This window comes from Motacilla alba, chromosome 4 (assembly GCF_015832195.1).
Source record: "Motacilla alba alba isolate MOTALB_02 chromosome 4, Motacilla_alba_V1.0_pri, whole genome shotgun sequence".
NCBI classification, from domain to species: Eukaryota; Metazoa; Chordata; class Aves; order Passeriformes; family Motacillidae; genus Motacilla; species Motacilla alba.
Window position 1 is genome coordinate 56,649,445 of NC_052019.1, and position 22,093 is coordinate 56,671,537.

Consider the following 22,093-nt stretch of genomic DNA (forward strand, 5'->3'; position numbering starts at 1 on the left):
TGTCCCAAAGATGCACAATGAAATACCCACTGTGATGGTTGGTAATTCATAATGTCTCTTGACAACTGATTCTTTGGGTATGTTTTTCTTTTGAATGTCTTGTCATAGTTTGAGGATTTCTTTAAGAGGCCTTTAGCTTGGAGACAGTGAAGAATGAGGAGTCTCTTACTGCATAGCATTTAGGGGGGAAAAAATCACCTTATGAACACTATTCTGGCAAGTTTTGTGGTTCACAGCCTTGTATTCATCGTATAGGTTATTTTAGTGAAGTTCGTCTTTTGCAATCCCATCTGTGCCAGAGTTTTGACTGAATCATCAAGTTACAGTTCCTTCCTGACCTTGGTTAAAGTACTAGGCTGCGGTTTTAGAGATAATCTTTGAAAGCACATCCGATTCAGTCCGGCTGCTCGCCGACACCAGAAGGGATTTGTGCACACCTGGGTGGATGTTTTGATCTATCCTACTTGTACTAGCCCTGCTGTGCACCAGGCTTACCCAGCTTCCTGAACAACTATCTTGGCAAACTTGGTTTTAGTTCTTTCCTGCAATCTTGGTGATATAAAATATATATAAAATAAGCACAGCAAGGAGACCGGCAGGCGGTAAAGGAAGAGCTGGTGTTTTGTGACTTTGTGGAATCACACATGCATCTGAATGCAAGAATGAGTAAAATTCAGCAGTGTGTTTCTCATCTCTGGTGAAAAAGGAAGGATTTGAGGATCTGGTGATCACTTAAAAGGCTGTATATTGTTAGTGGTTTTTTGTAAACATGGTGGAGATAAAACATATGAAGGATATGGTGTTTAAATTTATTTTCAGTAGGTCAAAGCAGTTGCAAAGGTATTAGGAAGAATTGTTCTAAACCGGGACAAGGGCAGATCTAATTATTGATGCATGTCTGTTAAAACTGGGAAAGAACCTTTGCCATGTTCTTTTCTCACAGTGATGTACTTGCTTAGAAAGACTTCTGTGCCATTTTAGTTACATTGTAACACAGGACTCGATGTCTAATGTGTATGGAAAGCTGGTATTTTTTCTGGGGAAGCAACAGCAAAATTACCTTAAATCTGGCAAATATAGTACCTTCAAATCCAGAAAACCTGTAGGAATTTGCTGTTGTCTTACTCCTGCAGTCATGATAGTTGAGACTTCAAGGGCAAGGAGCAGTACCTTGTCTGCCAGAAGCCAAGTGGGGAGGCGGGCGGAAGAAAAGCTGTGGTTCACTGTAGAAACTGGCTGAACACTGTGTTCTTGGTTTGAACTTTGGGGAGCACTGGGAAGGAGCTGGCAGATCCTGATGGTGGAAAGTTATCCCTTCATGCTCTGGACTAACAGGGCAATGGGCTTTTGGGGTTTTTATTGCCCTCCTCCCCTCCACTGGTAAATCCTACATTGCCCCTGCGGTTTCATTTTGCTCTCTCCCCACCTGCTGAACTACAGGGTGTTTTTGGGTATCTGACAGGATTTTCCCTGTGGGCTATACGGTGATACATGGGAGATTTTCTTGGAAGGGCAGTCCCTCAGCTAGACAGCTCCTGGGATGGCCCAAGAGGAGTTCTGACGGAGTGGGCATTTTGGGCTGTAGCAGAGGTTGCTTCACAGAACAGGCTGCAGATACCCATCCTCCTGGCCCTTCTTGTGTCGAAGTAAGGAAGGGAGTCCAATACAGTGTCAGGAAAAAAAGTCCTGCCTACTCTGTTAGGTAGGATTTTCAACACCACTGTGTTCCTCTTTCCTTGAAGAAAGGTATTTTCAACACCAGTGTGTTCATCTTTCCTTGAATGGTATGATGTATATCAGAACACAGGATCGTGTATTTCAGTGGTTTTTGAATTCTTTGTGCCATGCCAAGAGAACATAAAAGAGTTAATGTTTTTTCCTTTTTCTTCTTGTCGTTTTCCAAACCTACGAAGGAAGCCAAGTCAGGTTGTCAGCTCTCTAATAAGTTCTACAGCACTCTGATGTGAAACATGCTTTCTTTTTGCATGTGTGTTGTAATATTACTGAGGTTTCTACCAGGTTTCGTGCATTTTTCCAAGCTGAGCAAGATCTGATCTTCTGCCATAAGAAAGTGCAAAGAAAGAATTTGTTGACTAAAAGAAGGGTAGTTCAGCAGAAGACACCAGACTTTTCTGTTTCACAAATCACACTGCTTGAAGAAAGAAATTGAAACTTTTTGCTACTTGCTCCAAGAATAGGGAGCTAGATTAAGTTAGTGCACAATATGTTGTTACATATTCTAGCATTGCAGCTGCTTAGACTTCATGCCTTTTAGTAATACATGGAAACCGTATATTTATTCCTGCTGGAATAAAGAGACAGTTCCTTGCCTTCTATGCCAAAATCTGTTTGGATTTGTTTCTTTTTTAAAAAAGGTCTAAATATTGTACTGATTACATGAGTTGCTGAAAATATGTGTCTCTCAGAGAGGGTAAATGACTAAATATTCTTAAAGAAGCAAATTAAAATCTCTCTGCTTGTTATTTCTTTGTAGTGTTACTAAGTAATGGATGCTGGGAAGAGGTATGTTGACTAAGATAAATTGGATTTTTAAAATGTAGTCACAGACTAGGCAGTTTTCACTATTAGCAATTATCCTCACTGTGGTTCCTGCCCATTTTTATGTCTAACTGTGCTAAGCGTATATTAAAAATATTTAATAGGATCCTTTTTGCCTGCACCACTGAGCCTGTAATACAAATAATGAAATTAGTAGAAGAGTTAGAGTCATTGCTTGTTTGCCTGAAACTTGGGCTAGAAGTTGTTTTCCTCCCCCATCCACCCCTCTGGGAGAGGATCATCTAATTGTCCAAACCTTTTCTCCACCCATCAAAAACAGTCATTTATGCAAAGTGGGACAGTTTCCTATGGGATCTCCTGTGGGAATTTGAAAGCACTCTCATTGAATATTTTAATGTCTGCTTCATGTCGCTGATGGAGTAACTATCTTTTCTTTGAGGGCTAGAAAAATAGGACTTCACTCTTAGGCATTTTGCCTAAATATGTTTGTTTAAATACAAGGCTGGCTGAACAGCTATATATGGAAATATAATGTTCACTCTTTTTTTATAGGCTGTGTACAGGTTTGTGTGTTAATCTAAAGATTACAAAAAAGACAACAGCAGTGAAGGAAGACAAATAAAACAATATTGGGATTTGAAAGGAGTTTGTTGATTCCAACACATCCATCAGCAGACAGAGCACATAGTAAAAAGTGCATGGGTTTGGATGTGTAGAGAGTGTCTGACAAGTGGGTAACAACTCAATTTCCCTTAAACTGATGCCAGATGCCTTTTGGAGAGTGTTCTGTTGTTTGGCCCAGGTTTCTGTTTCATACCCACCTCATGAATAAACAGACCCTTCCAGGGATGATGGTCATTTAACTGCTGCAAATACTAACTCCCACTTTCCCAGAAGGGCACGTGGATTTGGGGAACAAACACGCAGACTGTGTCATCTGCTGACTCGTGGTTTAATCTTTATTTTGCACTTCCAGCTGATAAGACCACTTTGTGCAGAAGTAATACAGGAAATGATGCAGTGCAGAAACCAAGAGTGGCAGAAAGGGAAATGGAATGTACTGGCAAGGGCTCAGCCCTGCAGACAAGCTCTCTGCTTCTTGGAAACAAAAATCTCCACATACATTGTGGTTTGGGTTTTATTTGTTTGGTTTTGTTGTTGTCTTTTTCTTTGTCTGTTTGTTTGTTTTTTGGGTTTTTTTAGCTTAATTTTGGTTTTGGAGCTTAGAGAAACTAGTGTACAGCAGCCTGTGAATTTTGTCCCCCTTCCTTATCTTGCTGCTTGTTCAGGGCTTGGGGTGTACTTAGGCTTTGTTTTGGGGGCAGGTCTTCAGCAGGAATCCCTGGCTGGAGGCTGGTGCCCAGCTGGGTCCCGCTGAGTTACTTCCAAGCTCACCTCCAAGCACTGTGCCTAATGCTGTTCCTCCTGCTCCCAGCAGCTGTTCCACAGAGATGCCACCATAGCTTTGATGGTGAGGGTGAAACTTGTTTTGGAGTGCATGATTGTGGGAGTGGAATATGTGTTTGCTGCAGGATTTGATCCAAAAACTTCAGAGAATCTGTTCTTTTGGTCTGACTGCTTGGGGCTGCATCCGAGTGTTGTCTTAGTCTGTGCAGAGCTCGTGTGCCAGCCCGTGTTAGGGCTGTATTTTCAGGCACTGATATAAACATACATACATTCTTAACAGACAGGACTTTTCCTTTTTCACAGCAAGTAGCTGGGTGAAAAATGGGTCAGGCCTAGGTAGAACCACATCTGCAAACATTATCAATGTTGAATGAAGCTCAGGTCGAAATGTAGACTTTGTACTTCCTCCTTTATTAGAGCTTCAGCTCAAACCTTTTAAATCTCTTTTGTTTAATTCAAATGGAAGTGAATGAGAGAGCTTTACTTGATAAACTACTGGAAATTGTAACTTTTGTGTGAGGAACTTGTATCTTTTGTTTGAAAAGCGCAAAAAAAAGATACTTAGAATATTGATTGAGGTACAGACTATACATGAATTGGGAATAACTGAGTTACAAACATTTAAAGCACATGCACTGGGCTTCTGGTAATTCGGTTCTTAAATTAGCACAGCATTTTAATAGAGCACTTTACAGTGCATGTAAGGATAAAGTATACCTGGAGTACAGTCAGTGACAGTAATGAAGTTTCAGTTCATTTAACAGTATAGCACATGCCCACGTAACAAAACAAATTCTTAAATTTGCCCCAGGCTCATGCAAATCTTCCCTTGCATTGACATTATTATTTCAAATACAGTTCTTAGCATAAAAGAAATGGGATGTACCAGTTTGAAGTGTAGGTAGATGTGGCCTGTGTCTTAGTCCATAATCATTATTCACATAAATGTAGTTTCTGCAGTCAGCCTTATAAAACTGAACTTCTGCAATTCGGTAACTGTTCTAGTGACAAATTAATTTGAATAAAGTGGATGGTTTTCAGCTTAAAATTCTTCAAATATAGAGGTATACTATGAAACCACTGCAGTGTATGACATTAAGGAGGGTAAGTGTGCCATAGCATTTGCAGTTTTAAGGTCTACAATCTTTTCTTGGTATAGCTGTGAAATCCTGTCTGACGTGGGTGTGCTGACACCTTCTAGTCTCTGTGTTTAGATTGCTAGTTGGTTGGGTGTTTTTTGTGTTGTTTTGATGGTAACAAAAACATTCATATCCTTTTCCCCTTCCTCTGCAACCTGTTGGTATCCAGTCCAGGATATGTTTCCTGTCTTGTCTGTCTATTTGAACATCAGTGAAAATCAGTGGTGTGGTGCTCTTTGTCTCATTTCCCCCCCTCCCCCCGCCAGTCCTGGGTCTCTTCTGTTTCCCTTGCCAGAGCCTTTTGCCTGCTCCCATCCTGGACAAGGACAAAACCTGCTGCTCAGTGTTGGGACTCCTTCAGATGTGGCATTCCTCCCCCTCTTGACCCATCTCTTCAGTCCCATTCCTTGTCTCCCAGCTTGAGAACTACTGTGCTGTCTAAAATCCTCTTATCTGGACTTCCTTGTCCTTCCCACTCCTTCATGAGTCCTTGAGTATATCAGGCAGACATTGTAGCAGATAATCAGTGAAGTTCATTATAGCTTTCCCTTACAGGCTGCTCAGGAGCTCTAAGGGCTCTTGGGTAGGGTGGGCAGATGCAGTTCTCTTTCTCATGTGAGTGAGTGACAGACAAGATCTTTCCAGTTTCACTTTTTTTTTCTTTTTTTTTTTCTTTGTTTGGTTTGGTTTTTTTGGTTTTTTGTTCCTCAAAGTAGGTAAAACTGAACTGGTTTGGTTTTTTTCAGATTGAGTTATGCTCAGGTCTAGTGCAGTGATTTTTGAACTTCATGGCTGGCAGTTTTGGAGAGAGCTGGGCAGCACATTGCTGTTGAGGAATATTGCTTCCAGCTGCTCTCTAAAATAAATAATAAAAAAAAGGACTAGTGATCCTGTACTGTTTCCTTGGGATGTTTTGCTGGTTGAAGTTGCAACAGCTGACAGGCAGATTGTAGCACCCCTCACACTTAATAGTGAAAAATTTAAATTGAGGGACTGTTTTAGGCTAGACTTAAGGTGAACTACATTTCTCATATAGGGATGTACTGGGTTCAGCAGCAGGTCCTGCTGCTTAAGTTTTCATCAGATGTGCCTTGAGTCCAGTCCTGGAGGTTGTCAGCATTTGTTGTTTTGTTGTTGGTAGTTTTTTATCACACCACTCTTCTGGGTTGAAGTGGGGGATATTTTTAACTGCTGTATGTTAACTTGAAAGGTAAAATCCTTTTTTTTTCCTCTTTCTTATATTCTCCTTTAGGTTGTCAACCAGAAGGATTTAGAATAATGAGAAGGTTGTGACCATCAAGAGGGGATGTCAGCGCTGCTTTCCTGGGATTGGAGGATTGAAAAGGAGAAAGGACCAGAACTGTTTGATCCAGGCTGCTTTTGACTGCTGACTCAATCTGCTGTACCCTGGTGGTGGTGGAAGAACAGGGCAGTCGTTCCTGCTTGGTTCTGTGGTATCACCAAAGCAGGGTCACCATGAATGTAACAAGTTTATTCTCCTTCACCAGCCCGGCAGTGAAGAGGCTGTTGGGGTGGAAGCAAGGGGATGAAGAAGAGAAGTGGGCAGAGAAAGCTGTTGACGCATTAGTGAAAAAACTGAAGAAGAAAAAAGGTGCTATGGAGGAGCTGGAAAAAGCACTAAGCTGTCCTGGTCAGCCCAGCAACTGTGTCACAATTCCTCGTTCCTTGGATGGCCGGCTCCAGGTGTCACACCGGAAGGGGCTCCCGCACGTCATTTACTGCAGAGTGTGGCGCTGGCCCGACCTGCAGAGCCATCACGAACTGAAACCTCTGGAATGCTGTGAGTTCCCCTTTGGTTCAAAACAGAAGGAGGTTTGCATCAATCCCTACCACTACAAGCGGGTGGAAAGTCCTGGTAGGTTCTTCCTTGTTTGTACCTTTACACCTTATCTGAACAATGCAAAGTGTGGCAATTAATTATGTGACTCATCGGCTTAAATAAGCAAAAGTGGCTGTTTGCACATGTCAGATTCTTCCTCTGCAGTTTATCTGGATGTAAGCATTAATTAGCCGTTCTCCCTTTCACAGGGGTGAATGCTTCACTTGTGCAAATGTTTTATCACTGCACAGAAGTAGTCTTAGTATGTGTCTCAGGTTGCTGGGCCTGGTATCATCTGGGAACGTTGGTACCCGCTATCCCTCAGTTAATTTGTTGTTTACTCAACTCTGCGGATCTGTGATTTTGTCTGAAGCATTGCAGGCTAACATAAAGGATTTATTTGCATCATCTGTGCTTGAAAACCATTCTGACATACAGCAGTAGTAATACTGCTAGTATTAGTAGTAGTATTTTCAAATTATTATTTCACTATATCACTTCAGTTTCTTCATCCTACAGAAAATAATAATATTCTTCATAGTGTCTCTCACAATTGTTGCCTTTTAAAAAGATTTTGAGTTTAGACAGAATTCCCTCATTTGAACTTTGGTAGCACTGTTTGATTGTATGTGAAATTCTACTGTCAGCTGTTCTGCAAACACAGTTTGCTTACGTGTTACCCACTGCCTCATTTATTTTCTTAAGGTGCCACCCATTCTCTGTCCAGTCTCCTCTTCAAGGGCCAAACCTCTTTTTGATAACTCTGTGCTTAATTTCACTCATGCAAGTTTATTATCAGGGAATTCTTCCAGGGACTGAGATGTGCTGTGCTTGGATGTGTCATCACTAGTCTCCAGCTGTTTGTGAGGGTGTACAGGGACAGCTGCAGAAACGCACTGCAGGCATGGGTGGACTTCCCTGGCTAAGTATGGGAAGTCCATCAGTGTTAGCCATTTCATAAACTCTGCAGCTGTCTGTAGAGTGGCAAGGATACACAGAACCATGATGGAAATGAGGTTGTTGCAAGATTGTTTTGCTGTGGATGGAAATTGCATTTGTCTTGGATCTGCAATGCACAGTGCATATGTTGATGTTAAATATTTCCCTTTGCTGTGTTAGTATTAACTTGGAAATCATGTGAATGGCAGATGTGATACCCGTAATGTATGTATTTACACAGCAGCAGCTTGAACAAAGGAACTCAGCTCTGGAAAAATTTTAAATTAAAAAAATTCAGCAATTTCATATTAAGTACAAGAGGGATAATAATATAATAGTCACGTACTTCTACTGCTAGTTGTGTGCATATGTCTGGGTTGGTTGCTTGCATTCAGTATTCTAAAACACTGAAAATGAAGATTCCTGAAACACTTCTCTTTCTATTAGACTGAGCAACAGTTGGGCTCTTACTGTAATGCCAGATTACATGTTCTAACTCATTTTCCTTTAGTATTGAAAACAGCTACTGAGTTTGAGAACATTCTCATATGGACCATTCATGTCACATTTAAGACCAGGTGTTTGTAAATATCCTGTCACTTCACAGAATCACTTAGGTTGGAAAAGACCTCTGAGATCGAGTCCAACCTTTGAGCAGACATGACTATGTCAGCCAGACCATGGCACTGAGTGCCACATCCAGCCTTTCCTTAAACACCTTCAGGGATGGTGACTCCACCACCTCCCTGAGCAGCCCATTCCTACGTCTGATCAACCTTTCTGTTAAGGAATTCTTCCTGACATCCAACCTAAACCTCCCCTGGCGCAGCTGGGGACTCTGTCCATATTCTGTGTTCACTTCAATGAATTATGTAAGACAGAGTAAAACTTTCAAAAGATGTCTAACTAAAATGTACATTTTTGGTAGGTGTGTAATATAGGAGGGGGTTGTGTTTAGTCTGCCACAGATTGTTTTGAGGGATACTGCACGGAGCTGAGTGGGAAAACAGCTTTTGGAAACAGAGGATAGCTGAACTGCCATTTGGCTTGGAGATCTGTGCTCCATAACTTCTGACTTCTTTTTTCCTGTCCCTTTCTTGTTCTTGCTGTCCTCCAAACATCATCTTTATTTCATGACAGTCACTCCCAAATTCTGCTAACCATTTTTTCCAGGACATTAAAACACCATTATTGCCACATAAGTGCTTACACTCTGAGATTAATGGGTAGTGGGAATTCATGTATGAGTCACCATTTACAACAATCTATGGACTTGAGCAGATATCAAGGTTTGTGTTTCCCAGAAGGCTTAGACATGTGCTTTCTCTTGACAAAGCAAAATTGGAAACTCAGATTGTATATGATACATGTTTTGTATGCAAGGTACATCTTGAAGCTCTGGCTCTGCTTGACAGCATGGTCTCTGTTTAACTGTTTCGTACAGAAGCAGTTACTGGAGATCTGAAGGGTATGATCCATGGATGGGATGGCATCTGTCCCTTCATTCTTCTGCTGATTGTTGTGTGATTTGTTTCAGTGTTGTGTAAGGTTTGAGGAATGGATTAGTGGTAAATCCTCAAATATGTAAAGTAAGGTAGTGCTCTTTGTTGGGGAGTCAGTGCTGTGGATACATCTCAGTTTCCACAGTGCCAGAGGCATGAATGGATTTTCTACCTTGACACCTTATTCCATCCTCACTGTTTAGCTTGTGAAGATAAGCTTGGAAAGCATGAGAACTGGCACTCTGTGGTGTGTCTGCCAGCTACAAAGCTACACCTGAATCCACGTGAGATTTTGTGTTAGCCAGCCTAGATAGGAACAGGTTGTAAGCAGTGAGAGGAGGCAGAAAACTTATCAGCAGTCTGAAAGAGGGAATCTCCCAGTGTCCCTGCACAAGAGGGGAGTGTGCCATCTGTCAGGCTTATGGGTGTGACATGATAGCACCATGCTCATGCCTGACCTGACCAGGAGGCTCTGCACAGGCACGGGGGCCTGCCTGTTCCTGTGGCATGTCAATCAAGAAAACTAAACTCAGAGAAAACTGCTTTTTGGCACAGTTAACTTGGCAAGCTCAGTGCCCTCAGCTTGCTCACGTCGAGTCAGATGGGGCCACAGCAGCGTGGGGGCTGAGGGTGGAGCTGAGGAAGGGTGGCTTTCCTGTGACACTGTGACACTCTTTCAGCCTGGGAGCACTGAGCTGATGGAGCTGCGCTCCGTGGTGGGGTGCATGGGCTGCTCCTGCTCCTTGTGTTGTGCCAGCCCACAGTTCCCTTGTGCTGAACCAGATCACAGGCACTTTTCCTCTCCCTGCTGTGTTATCTTTCAGGCTGATCGGGGCAGCACAGGGGCTTTCCTTCTGGCTGCAGGAACATCTGTACCAACATAGCCCTGTGGAGGACATCTGGGAAGGAGTGGAGGTGGAGGGACATGAGAGGAGAAAGTAAAGAATTGTTGCTGGGAGTGGGAATGCAGCCTTGCCCTTTGAGTGCCAGGGGGAAATATCTCCTCGAGATGGGTTAAAGTAGCTCACTGCCGCTCTTCCTAGGTCTGCTATGTGCAGAATTATTTCTGGAGCAGGGTAGTTAATGGCTGTCAGATTTTTCCCTTGGCAAGGCGAGGCAAAGCTTTTAATTAAGGAGGGCAAGGTCTGAATTTGATGCCTCTTAAAAATTGGCACACTGAACTGGTGTGCTTGCTTGGCTGAATCTGCTGCTTTTCTTCAGTTTTATTTTTTGGTTTAGAGATACTTGTTGGGATTATCCTTAAGTATGATCAAGACTTGCTAAATAATTAGGTGTACTGCATACACAGAGACTGGGAGGAAAAACCTGACACAATGTTTCTCACCCCTCTGAAAATGCCACAAATAGCCTTTCAGGGTTTACTGGAGAATGTGTCCCTCCTGAGACACTTCCTTCCAGTCTCTTATTCCTTAGGTTTGTGTGGAGATATAGCCTCTGCTGCCTGCCTTTCCTCAGTTATGGCAATGGGACCAGATGAATGAATCATCCAGAATTTTAGGGGAAAAAAAAAGCCTGGGTCCTGTTTGCTCTAACAGCAAAACAAAAGGAATGGAATACGGAACAGGGAGGATGAAGAGGTGCTTAAATTGCCACTGCTATTAAAAATAATAATAATAAGTCACACCTCTAATGTGGCTTTAGGGGAGGAGGTTCAGTTCTTTTTGCCTTAGCTAAAGGGGAAGGAAGGAAGGAAGATGAAGAAACTGAATATTTAATTTTCTTAAAGTGCTAGTGAGCACTAGCTCTCCTCCATTCTGATGAAGATTTGTGTTTGCCTCTACTGTGTTTGCCCCATGGTTCTGTTAGGTTACGACTTTATAATATGTTACAAAGGAGGCAAAAGAGAAATTAACTTTGTTTTCATGTTTAACATGTGGAAGAGGTTGAAGGTGCAGTGTTTCTGTAGATGGCTATCCCCCCTTTTTTTTTTTGCAATTACCAATAAAACATAGATTAAAAGGGCTGAATGGTTTTCCTCTGTTAAGCTTCTCTTCTTCAGAGAGCTGGCTTTACAAAGCTGCTGGTGCCAATGTTCCAGCCAAACTGGGGGCAAGCACTGGTGGCTTTTTGGTGATGCAGATAAATACAGTGTCATAACAGTTGGATTTTCACAGCTGAAGACTGTGATGTTCCTTTCAATTATAACCATGAATTCAAAGTGTATGTCTGTTTCAGCAAGCTTGCTGCTGGCCAGAAACATTTTACCTGTATGTACAGCTGCTTTTTGCCACAAGAACAGGCCAGGTCCCCAGGCTCTGAGTACAGTGGTAGGTGTGTCATGCTGGTTTTGCTCTTGGTGTGGACTCTCTGCCTATGACTTTAACATGATTATTTTCATACTTGTCTTTGATCTCCTCTGCTTTTTGCTCTCAGTGAGGCTCTGAAAGGCAACACACCTACTGCAGGCTCCCACAGAGCCAGGCCTGGTGGTGGATAATGCCAACAGTGCCAGGCATCTGGGAGAAGGGGAGAGGAGGGGGAGGAGTGGAAAAGGCAAATGGGAAGCTGCTTCTGGGGTGTAAGGGAGGGCAAAATTGCTGCATCCCTTCAGAGTTAATATGTAGAACCAAGTTACAAGAATCCTTCTTCCTGTGTGATTCCCATAGCAGGATTTCTGCACCTCTGCAGGCTGGGGGAGAGGGAGCACAGTGTCATCCCTGAGAAATTTTGCTGTGCAGCCATGTGTACGCTTGGGTGTGACTTTAAAAATAGCATTGCTACAACAGGTGGGCACAATTATAGGATGGTTCCTCAAAATAGCAAAAGCAACTGTCAGTTTGCTTGGCAAGCAGAATAAAACTTCCTTCATTTTGGCTTTGCAGAATTCAGTTCTAAAATTCCCCACTAGAGCCTAGCTGGGGGAGAGGAATTGAAATGAGGAGGTGGAAGGAGGGAGGGAATGGTCTAACAGCAGGGCTTTCCTTGTCTAGCCTCACCACATGTCAGAAAAAGAAACTGCAGTAGAGGGATAAAAGTTGTCAAGAAAGATGTGTTTCTGTTGTATTCTCTGTGTGTTTTCTTTCTTCAAAATTAACCAGACACAGATGTTTCTTCTGATTTGAAAGACCAGACTTCCAAGTTTTTAACCTACTCAGTAGGATAGTGACTGTGGCTTTGGTACAGGTAATTTGAACTCTGGTCTGTGTAAATGTCTGAGTTAATACACACTATCACTGTGACTGCTCCTCCACCAAATCTGCTTACAAGGACTGCCTCACTAATGTGCATACAATTAGTACTAAATTCTGAAATAGACCTTGGCAAATGTCAGTTTAATCAGAATGTCAGCTTATCAGAGCATCCGCAAATAAAATCTAATGTTAGCTGAATATTGTAATGCAGGAAATGTCCTAATATTACTTGTCAAATGCATTTGGACCAGATGTCTGATGTAAAAGCAAAGTCAGTAAAGTAACAACTGTTTTGCCTTTTTTTTTTTTTTTTCCCCAAGACATACAGCCTTCATTTGTAACCACGCAAAATGACAAATCAAGCTTTGGGGTCTCCCAAAGCTGCAAAATAAAATTAAGAGTTGAGAAGACAAGATAGCTGTCAGCTTTCTCCTGGAGTAGAAAGTTTGTCTTTTTGTCACCCAAACCAGATTGCTAAATAGCTAGAATTACTAGAACAGAGGTTTGGAGTGGAAGTCTCAAAGACTGGAATTTCTCCTTTTGAGAAACCAGCAAAGCAAAGCTGCGATACCACAGCCAAGGGTTATTGGAAGAGCTTTAAGTAGTTCGATCCTCAGAGATTGCTTTTGACACAATGCTTATTAATTTTATATTTTTAACCAAGAATAACTCAGGCAATATGAGAAAACCTAATGACATGAAAAGTTTTCTCTCTACCCAGTGTTTTACTGCTTACAAGCAAGATCTTGGCAAGGCCTGGCAGTCAGAATGACTCTGGTGCTGCAGAGAGCAGCACGTTCAGCTGAGCATGTGTTGGTACCTGCTCTGTTCCCACCTCCCACCGTGGGACTGGAGTGCTCATCAGGATGCCACAGCCAGCTTCAGCTGCTGTGACCTCAAAGGCAGGAAATGAAGCTGGGAATCTTCAGGAGGGTTCAAATTTGTTAGTTTAACACTGGTGCTGTCTTTTATTGCTTTTGTTTTTTTTTTCCCTTCTCCTAACTCTTCTTTTTTGTTACAATTTAGTCTTTGCAGGATTTTCTTATTTTCAGATAGCGTGAACTTTCGTTTTAGGATTTTCCTCCTTCCCAACCTGCAGTTCTGTTTTTCTGGCAAAACATACGTGGCTTTGCATAAACTCAGATGAAAATGCAGCTATGTAATGCTTGGAAATTACAGCACTCTGTCTAATGATAGTGTTGTCAGGTCTTCATTAGCACTGAGGGCCCTGTTGTGGTACAAACCCTTTTACAGAACATGTGTCAACCAAGGCATGGTTTTTGAGAGCAAAAAGTGCAGCACCAATTGCTTATATTTTTCTTTTTTCATTTATTTTATAAATATTTTTTTTACAGAAGAAGTAGAATCTACTTTGGCAAGGAAAGTGAATTAAAGTCTGCTTTCTTATATGTGGCCCCTTATATTTCCTTACATGGTCTTTCAATTTCCATACATGGAAAGAGAGATACCTACCCAAATTTTCACATAACATGCAAAGGGTGTGGAAAAAATGAGCCCTTGAGGGAAGCTAGCTGTCATCTGGGCCTTGTGAATAGTAATCAAAGCCCATCTGGATAGAAAATATGCTTCTTTGAAAGTACAGCAGGTCCTTTGGATTGGATTAGTTTGAGGTTTTTCATAGGGAAACTTAAAAAAAAAGAAGTTATGTTCATAAATTGGATACTTTCTGTGTTTGCTAAAATCATTATCTCTGGAATGTGAAAATAGAACAAAAAAGAAAAGTAAGAAGATCTTTATTTAGGATAGCACAGCTGTTAGTTTTCTAAAGAAGAACAGGGTGACATGCTGGAGATAAAAAGAGTAGAGATCAGTTAGTTTCTTCAAAGGCCACTATTACATTTTCATAAAAGCATTTCTTCCTTGGTGTGGTTAGTCAGAACATTTATCTGAACAGCCAGGTTGCCTTTGGTCTATCTTCTGTATTTTTGGCATTCTTGGCTCCTAGATGAAATAGCCCTGTGGGTTAAATTGCCCTGTAGCTCTAATTTCTTTAATATAGCTCCTCTTGTTTGGTGCAGGCATACTTGGTCTTATTTGCATGGTAAAAACAAGCTCCCCAATTCCCAGGCTGGCTTGACAGACATGGGATCTCAGCTACAGTTCCACAAACATACCCAGCCTGCTTCCTGGGGGTTTATCCCCCTCTTCCTTTCTAGTAACTTTACTGGTGGTAGTCATGTATTAACTCTCAACTGCAGACCCACATCGATAGAAAAACCTGGGAGCAAAATTTAGCCACAATATAGCACATAAAACCTTTTAATCTGGTGTTTGAAGAATTACAGAAATCAAGCTGTCGGATGACTTGTGGTTCTCCTCCATTAACTTTAATGAGGTTGAGTTGGCAAATCTGTTGCAGCAGCTTTTTAAGACAACAGTGTATTCAATATTACGTTTCCTTTAAATAAATGTTGATGATACTGATGTTAAATTTAAAAAAAAAGGAAAGAAAATTAATTTTTTATTGTATCAGTGTTCCCTTCCGCTGAAGAGGAAGGGAGGAATTGTGTTTGCAAATGGTCAGAGCCACATCCTGCGGAGATCTGCACAGCAAAGATGTGCACTGCTTCATTATTTCATAGCAACAGGTGTGCTGGCTTAGCACCGAATAACTCTCTCATGCTCTCTCCCCTTCAATTATACCTCTTCCTGGAGCTGGCAGCTGCAGCAGAGATCAGCCTCCTCCCCTGCTGGACTGAGCCTCAGTAATTTGTTATTCCATGTGGCTGAGGTTTGCAACCTGACCAGAAGCTCAGCGCCTTACACAGGGGCGAGGGGAGCAAGAAGGGTGTGCGTCCCCCTTTATGGTTTGAACTCCTGGCAGCCTTCCATGCTCCAGAGGGCCCAGTCCCTGCTCATGTCTTTACTCCTGAGTGAGCAGCGCTCAAATTAACTCCTCTGTGTCTCCACTAGGAGCAGCTTCCCTGCAAAAAAGCTGGGAGCTGCAGAGATATCAGGTTCTGGCAGTGACTTTGAGTTGGACTGATTGGAGCACTGCAGGCTCTGTCCTGCCTGATATGGCCTTTCAGGGCTTTTCCTCCTCATTGAAGGTTTTGTCTATGTAAATTAGGGGCAGTACTTAATATAAATTCTGCAGTGATATTTTTGAGACTATTTGTGTTGTATCAATAGCAGTGGTATTCTTTTTCCCCCTTTTCCATGTGCATTTTGAAGAAGTTGGCAGAAGTTTAATGACTTGAGGCTGGTGGAGTTGGACAAAAAGCATGGGTTTGCATGCAGGACACCTGGGAAAAGGAGACTTGTTTTTATCTCAAGTCCTTCTAAATATTGCCAGTGGTTCTGCCCAACAGGAGAAAACATGTATATATACCTTGGGAAAATCTGGCACTGCATTAATTTACTTACAGAAAACATACAGAAAATATCCTGTTCTCCTGCTATTTTAAAATGGTGTAAATCATTTGGCTTCCTCTGATGTCATGTGTGTCATTGTTTAATGTGAGGTAGGGGATGGGAAAGGTAGGTGATGTACTTTCTGCACAAATGAACTCCATAAAAGTTAATGGTTTGACCTTCATCCATAGGAAAGGAAGAGATAGGAAAGCTGTGTTTTTAATGCTTAGAAAAGTAAGGAAGAATCATAAAGACAGGAAAGGGAAAATACATTTTAACACATGATCTCATTGTTAATTTTTTCACTGGTAATTTATTAGCCCAGCAAATGTTGACCATGACAATTAAATAGTACTTGACCTAGCTGCAAAAGGACTGCTTGGTTTAACAGAACAAGCTTAATTCTGAGAAACCGTAATATTCAGAGAACTTGGCTCTGACATGTTGAGGATGAGGGATTTGTGATGTCCACCTGAGTGCTGAGTAACTTTTTTTAACAGCCTTTTCCAGTGGCATGTCAGAATGGTTGTGTTGGAGCAAGAAACAGTCTGCACAGCTGGGAGAGATGCAGCTTCTCCAGGGATGTTTTGCAATTGAGAACTTCCATAGAATGACAGATGGATGTGTTTTGTTTCAGAAAACACCATAATTAGGAACTTTGTCTATGCCTTGTAAAGTGGAATAGGGTTTTTTGACATCTAAACAAATCTACTTAAGGGTGACGTGCCTCAAATATTTGAGATCTCTTGGAATCTCAGTGAAGTTGCTCTAAGAAATTGAGAGATCAGATTAAATGCTTAAAACCTACTTCTGCTTGGGCAGCCTAAATTTCAGTAGTGAGGGTTTGGGGTTTTTTCAGTGTATGTTCAATGAAGATTTCTGGGATCAGATTGCTCCTGCATTAATGCCACTAGCATTAATGGCAAAAAAATGGGAGCTTAATTACTATCTTAGGCATTTGCAAAAAAAAAAAAAATCTGAGCAGAGGAAACCTACTTCTTTTCTTTTTAGTTAATCTGTGACTTTAGGAATAGAGAGTGAGTTTTTAGTGTGGCATTCATTTATATCCCTTTTTAGCATGAACCTAGACCTCAGACATGGTCTGTGTGTCAAGTGGTTATCCTGGTACTCTTGGACTCTGGGACACTAACCTGAGTGCTGCTTCTGTAATAGCAAAGTGCTGGAAGAGTAAAGATGCCCCAGTGTCCTGGAAGAACCTGTTTGTCATGTGAAGAAAATGTTTTGGTTTTTGGTTGTTTTTTTGTTTTGTTTTTTTTTTTTTTTGGCAATTAGTTTGTAATTCAGGCTTTTAATAAAGCAGCTGTCTCCAAAACACCTCTCTTAATCTGAATGATAGCTATGTCTGTGTAGGCTTGGTGACTGCACATGCTCGTGTTCCTCTTCTGTGTGCCCAGGTGTTGAGGCCAGAGCAGGAGTCTCAAGGAGAGGGGGTGGTAGCCTTGGCTTGTTTTTCCTGGGCTTTGTTGGCTTTTTTGGCACCCTCTCTTGAAGGCAGGCTATCTGGGGGTTTCTTCCAGTCCTGCTCAGACATGGAGTTGGGAAACAGATGTTCCAAAGGGGGAAGACATGAAGAGGACTTGCTTTTTATTTCTCTTCCACTGCATTGTGCATGGACCTCCCCTCTCCCTGACCTTGTCTCTCCTCTCCTATCCATCACCCAAAAATTTCTGTGGAAAGAAGAGCTTTTAATCCTTTGGTTAGCTTGGACTTTGCTGTGAGGCATTCAAAGATAGAAGCTGAGGAACTGAAAAAAGAATTGATTCTTTTATCTTAGGGTATCTGGTATCATGTTCATATTCCCAGTTTGAAAGAGACCTTTGTTTCACAGCTGAGAAGGTTTCAGAAGTGTGGTGAGACTTGTAGTTTCTGATGTTTCTCTGATCCCACTGTGGCACATAGTTGCAGCTCAATTTCTGCTCAGTTGGTTTTTATGAACTACATAATTTTGCTTAAATTGCACAGTTTGTAAACTGACTTGATGAGTTAATAACTGTTTTAATAGAAACTTGTAAGAACATAGTCTAGGTTAAAAATAAAATTACAGCTGTTGGGACCAGACTGAGTTCAAGGCTTATTAGTATTGTCTTCAGAAAAAAAAAAAAGTGTTCTTATTAGCAAGGGTTTGGATTACAGGCCATTAGGTGATTAGTCAGATGACAAGTGCAGCAGGAGGAACTGCATGTCAGCATTGTCAGGCTCTTCCCAGCACCTCTTCGTGCGAGTGAGACTGAAACACAGAACTGTGGTTTGTTCTTGGCTCTTCTTCACTGGCCGTCTGTGAAAACAGGCTCCCATCTGGCAATCCAGGGAGCTGCGGATTCGAGCTGTGCAGTAACCGGATGTGAGGGAAGGAAAGAGTTCTTGCTTGGACATGTGCTTCTAGCTTTGGCCACCTTGTTTCTGAGGCACGTGCGGATATGCCGGGATGGGGGAAGAATGTGGGTTTTTTCCCCCCTGTACACCTTCAGGACTGAGTCTCTAACGCTGTGGCTTTTCTCTCTTTCTCCCTTTGCAGTTCTTCCTCCAGTGCTGGTTCCGAGGCACAGCGAGTACAACCCCCAGCACAGCCTCCTGGCGCAGTTCCGCAACCTGGGACAGAACGAGCCCCACATGCCGCACAACGCGACCTTCCCGGACTCCTTCCAGCAGCCCAGCAGTCACCCCTTTCCCCACTCACCCAGCAGCAGCTACCCTAACTCGCCTGGGAGCAGCAGTAGCACCTACCCGCATTCTCCAGCCAGCTCAGACCCGGGAAGTCCTTTCCAGATGCCAGGTACAGTCAGCTTCCCTTGAGAAGGGAGAAGGTGGTTGGACATCACTGCTGTCATGGACTTTTTTGCTCAATAACACCAAATGATCAGCCAACACTTGTGTTTAATAGCAAGCTAACAGATGTAAGGTAATAAAGAGTACAGAATCTCTTTGTCTGGTAAAAATCGAAGGCTTTAATATTGTGCCTCTTTCAGACACACTCAAAACATTACAGTAGAGCTCTTGTGAGGTGTGGGGAGGGATCCAAAATGTTTTGGGGACTAGTGTTCAATGCACCAGAAGTGTGGTGCTAGAGATCATCATTGCTTATGATCATAAGTTCAGCACAAGGCTTTAGTTCTGCAGAAAAGGGATATTTCTCAAGGTGATCACGTTATTGCTACTTGATACACAATTTCGTCTCACAGTGGTGGAATTCCAAGAAGCTTCAACTGAAAAAAGGCCGTTCAAATAACTCTTCAGGCTGTTTTACTACCTACAGTCAGAGAAGAGCCTTCCTGTGTTGAATGGTGTCTGTAGAAAATTCTGTGAAGCTGCCTTTTTTTGCTCTTTACATGCAGCTGGATAAAAATACTGCAGAAGCAATCTCGGGTGGATTTCTTGATCTAAATGCTGGGAGAAGGATGCAGTACAAATGCTTACTGATGTTGTTTTCCTGTTTCCTTCAGGGGCTGAAGGGAGGGTATGTGTAAACAAAGCAGCAGATTTGTGAAAATCTGTTTCCTATTACATGAAATTAATATCCATAGATTTCTTCTCTTGCTAATTGTTGCAAATTTTTCTCTTGTGAGTGAAAACTACTGAATTTGCTGGAAGGAAGGAAAGAGTTTGTATTGGCTTTTCTAAAAAATGTGAGAATTTGCTGTGAAACCAGCTGTCTTTTTTTTTCCTTTTTTTTTAAACATGATTGCTGTGGTTGGGGCTCCTCCAACAGAGATAAAAAACCTAACAAGGTCTTCCTGAATGCTGGCTTGTGGAAGTTCACTTGATCTTTGAAGGTCTGTTCTGTCCACATGCCCTTAATGTCGGCAGCTGCAGTGAAGAAATTGAGTTAGAGGGGAGGTCAGGATACTGATGTCCTTGATGCTTAGCCCTGGACAGTTGTCCATGTTGCACTAATGGGGAAAGAGGCTGACATCTGGAAAATACAAAAACAAAGGGGCAAAACAGTTAGCCTTGAAAACTTTCTAGATACTGCTTAATTTGTTGCCTGTGGCCTTGGAATCTTGTGCATGACCAGCATCATGTTTGCATACACACAGGCATTTAAGGCTTAGTAAAACATGAGACTCAAAATCCAGTGCAGTTTGTTAAGCTTTTAATGCAACCCTGTTGTCATCTCTGTCTTTCTCTGCTGCTTTCTCATCCAGCTGAATGCGTTCAGGTAACGGAATTAGCCAGGCACCTGCCAGCAGTAGATGTAAAATACAAAATACCTGCTAACCAATAAGTTAGTTAATAAATTTCATGAACATATGTTTTCTTAAAAAATACATTTAAAAAGAAATTCAAACAAAACCACCACTTCACAAAAAAAAAAGCGCCCCAAACTTACAGAGCATTCTCTTGCCTTTTGTTGATGCTAATTTGGTTTTCAGAGTTTTGGAATCCCTTGTGATTATTTGCTGTGGTAGTTTGCAATCCATACTCTCAGTAATGGAAATAAATGTGGGATGAGCAGCAGCAGAGACATCACAGTGGTAATCTAATCCCAGCTTTTGCAGCAAAAGCTTGCAGGGATCAGGCAAAGGTTTCTAGCTCTTGGATGTACCTCTGTGCAATTGATCTGGAGTGTCCTCTGGTGTATTTGGAATGGTGACATTGGCAACTTCCTGCAGCTTGTAGAAAATCTTTTGGGAAGCTTTCCCAGGAGTGGAATAGGCAGCTGAAGGGCAGTGCTGGCTGGGACACTTCAAACAGAGCTGGCAGCCATATGTTAATGAGTGTGGGTATTGTGCATGGGCTCTCGTGCTGGTGATGCAGCCCTGAATGGGACAGGACAGAAACACTGGCAGAAATTCCAGACCCACAAGGCCACTTTTGTAGAATTTGGGTTCCTGAACACTTTCTGCTATTCCCAGTCTAGGGAAACAGAGCTAATACTTTGCACTGACAATGACAAGGCCCTGGATATAGCTGGGATGTTTAAACAATTTGCTGGTAGAATTGTGTTGGAAAACAGAAAAGCTTCTGTTCACTTTTAACATATTCAGTATCTACTGCTGGCTGTGGCTGTGAGACCTCTTTGTGCCCTGATGTTTGTATGGCACTTTCAGCCTGCAGAACTGTGGGTTGGAAACACAGCTGAGCTTTCTTTTGTGGCTTTATGTGGGGGTGAAGTGACTTGTTTTTATTGCAGTTGTGCTTAATATACACAGTCATTCTTTGCTTTCTTTATTCGAGGTCCATGATTGCTTTTTCAGATTTCTGGTGGGTGGAAGTTTATAGCTGAGTCAGGCTGGAAGCATTTCCAGGCTCAAACTGTTTATGTGGATATGTAGATGTGCTTTAAAGAGAGGAAAGGACTCATGTATCTGCCTTTTCTATATTTAGCTGATACTCCCCCGCCCACTTACCTGCCTCCGGAAGATCCGATGACACACGATACCTCCCAGCCCATGGATACCAACATGATGGCACCTGCAATTCCCCCTGACGTGCACAGAGGAGGTAAGAACGCCTCCGTCATGTTTTCTGCTTCGCTATTTAAGAGTAAAGAACCTCCAGAACTTAGGAGTAATAACTGAGTTTGAATTTTGGATAAATGTTGTTCATGAAAATTTTTGTCTGCGGAAAAGAAAAAAAATGGCCGTGTAATTTTTCTTCTGTTGTTGTAAGGGATGAAGTAGTAAAGCTGGAGATTATTTATAAATGTAAATATTTATTTAAGAGAGGAATCCATCCCATGACTCTTTAAAAATGTAAAATATATGGGGTTTATTACTTTTTTTCTCTCAGCCAACTCAAAGACCAAAGTAATTTTATGTTTTCTAATTGGAACTTCCACTAATCTCTGAATGAAAAGAACTCCTCTGAGGTTGCAAAATACAGTTATCTGCCTGAGGTGTGGCATTGCTACAGACTTTAAAATTCTGTATGAAATAAAAGCCTATTGCTTTATGTACCGTGACACAGACATCTTTTTATGCATTGCTTGTTAAGCTCCAGCAGCGGCCGTGGCTGCTGAGCAAAGGGTTCGGTGCATTCATCATCACCTTGTGAGAAATGACCCCTTCAGAGAGCACTTCAGCTTGCACACTTGTGGCCCATGCCAAGAAAGAGCAGCAAGCTGGATGCTGTGCCAGAACAATTATCAAGATCACAAGCATATGAACAATTGAACTGTTGTGTTTTGGATTTTTTGGTGTTGGTGGGGTTTTCTTGGGTTTTGGGGTTGGTTTTTTTTTTTGGTACTTGTTTTGCTGC

The 22,093-nt window shown here is 42.0% G+C and overlaps 1 protein-coding gene across 4 annotated transcripts in view; it reads left to right on the top strand.

Annotated features, from left to right (window-relative positions):
* The window catches only part of SMAD1 (SMAD family member 1), a 43,455-nt gene that overhangs the window by 14,084 nt on the left and 7,278 nt on the right, over positions 1-22,093 (top strand). For all 4 annotated transcript variants that reach the window (XM_038135754.1, XM_038135751.1, XM_038135752.1 and 1 more), the window contains 3 exons: positions 6,319-6,942; positions 18,411-18,668; positions 21,221-21,337. In XM_038135754.1, coding sequence (XP_037991682.1) covers positions 6,543-6,942; positions 18,411-18,668; positions 21,221-21,337 — 775 coding nt within the window. In that variant the 5' untranslated portion in view covers positions 6,319-6,542. The remainder of the gene's footprint in view (positions 1-6,318; positions 6,943-18,410; positions 18,669-21,220; positions 21,338-22,093) is intronic.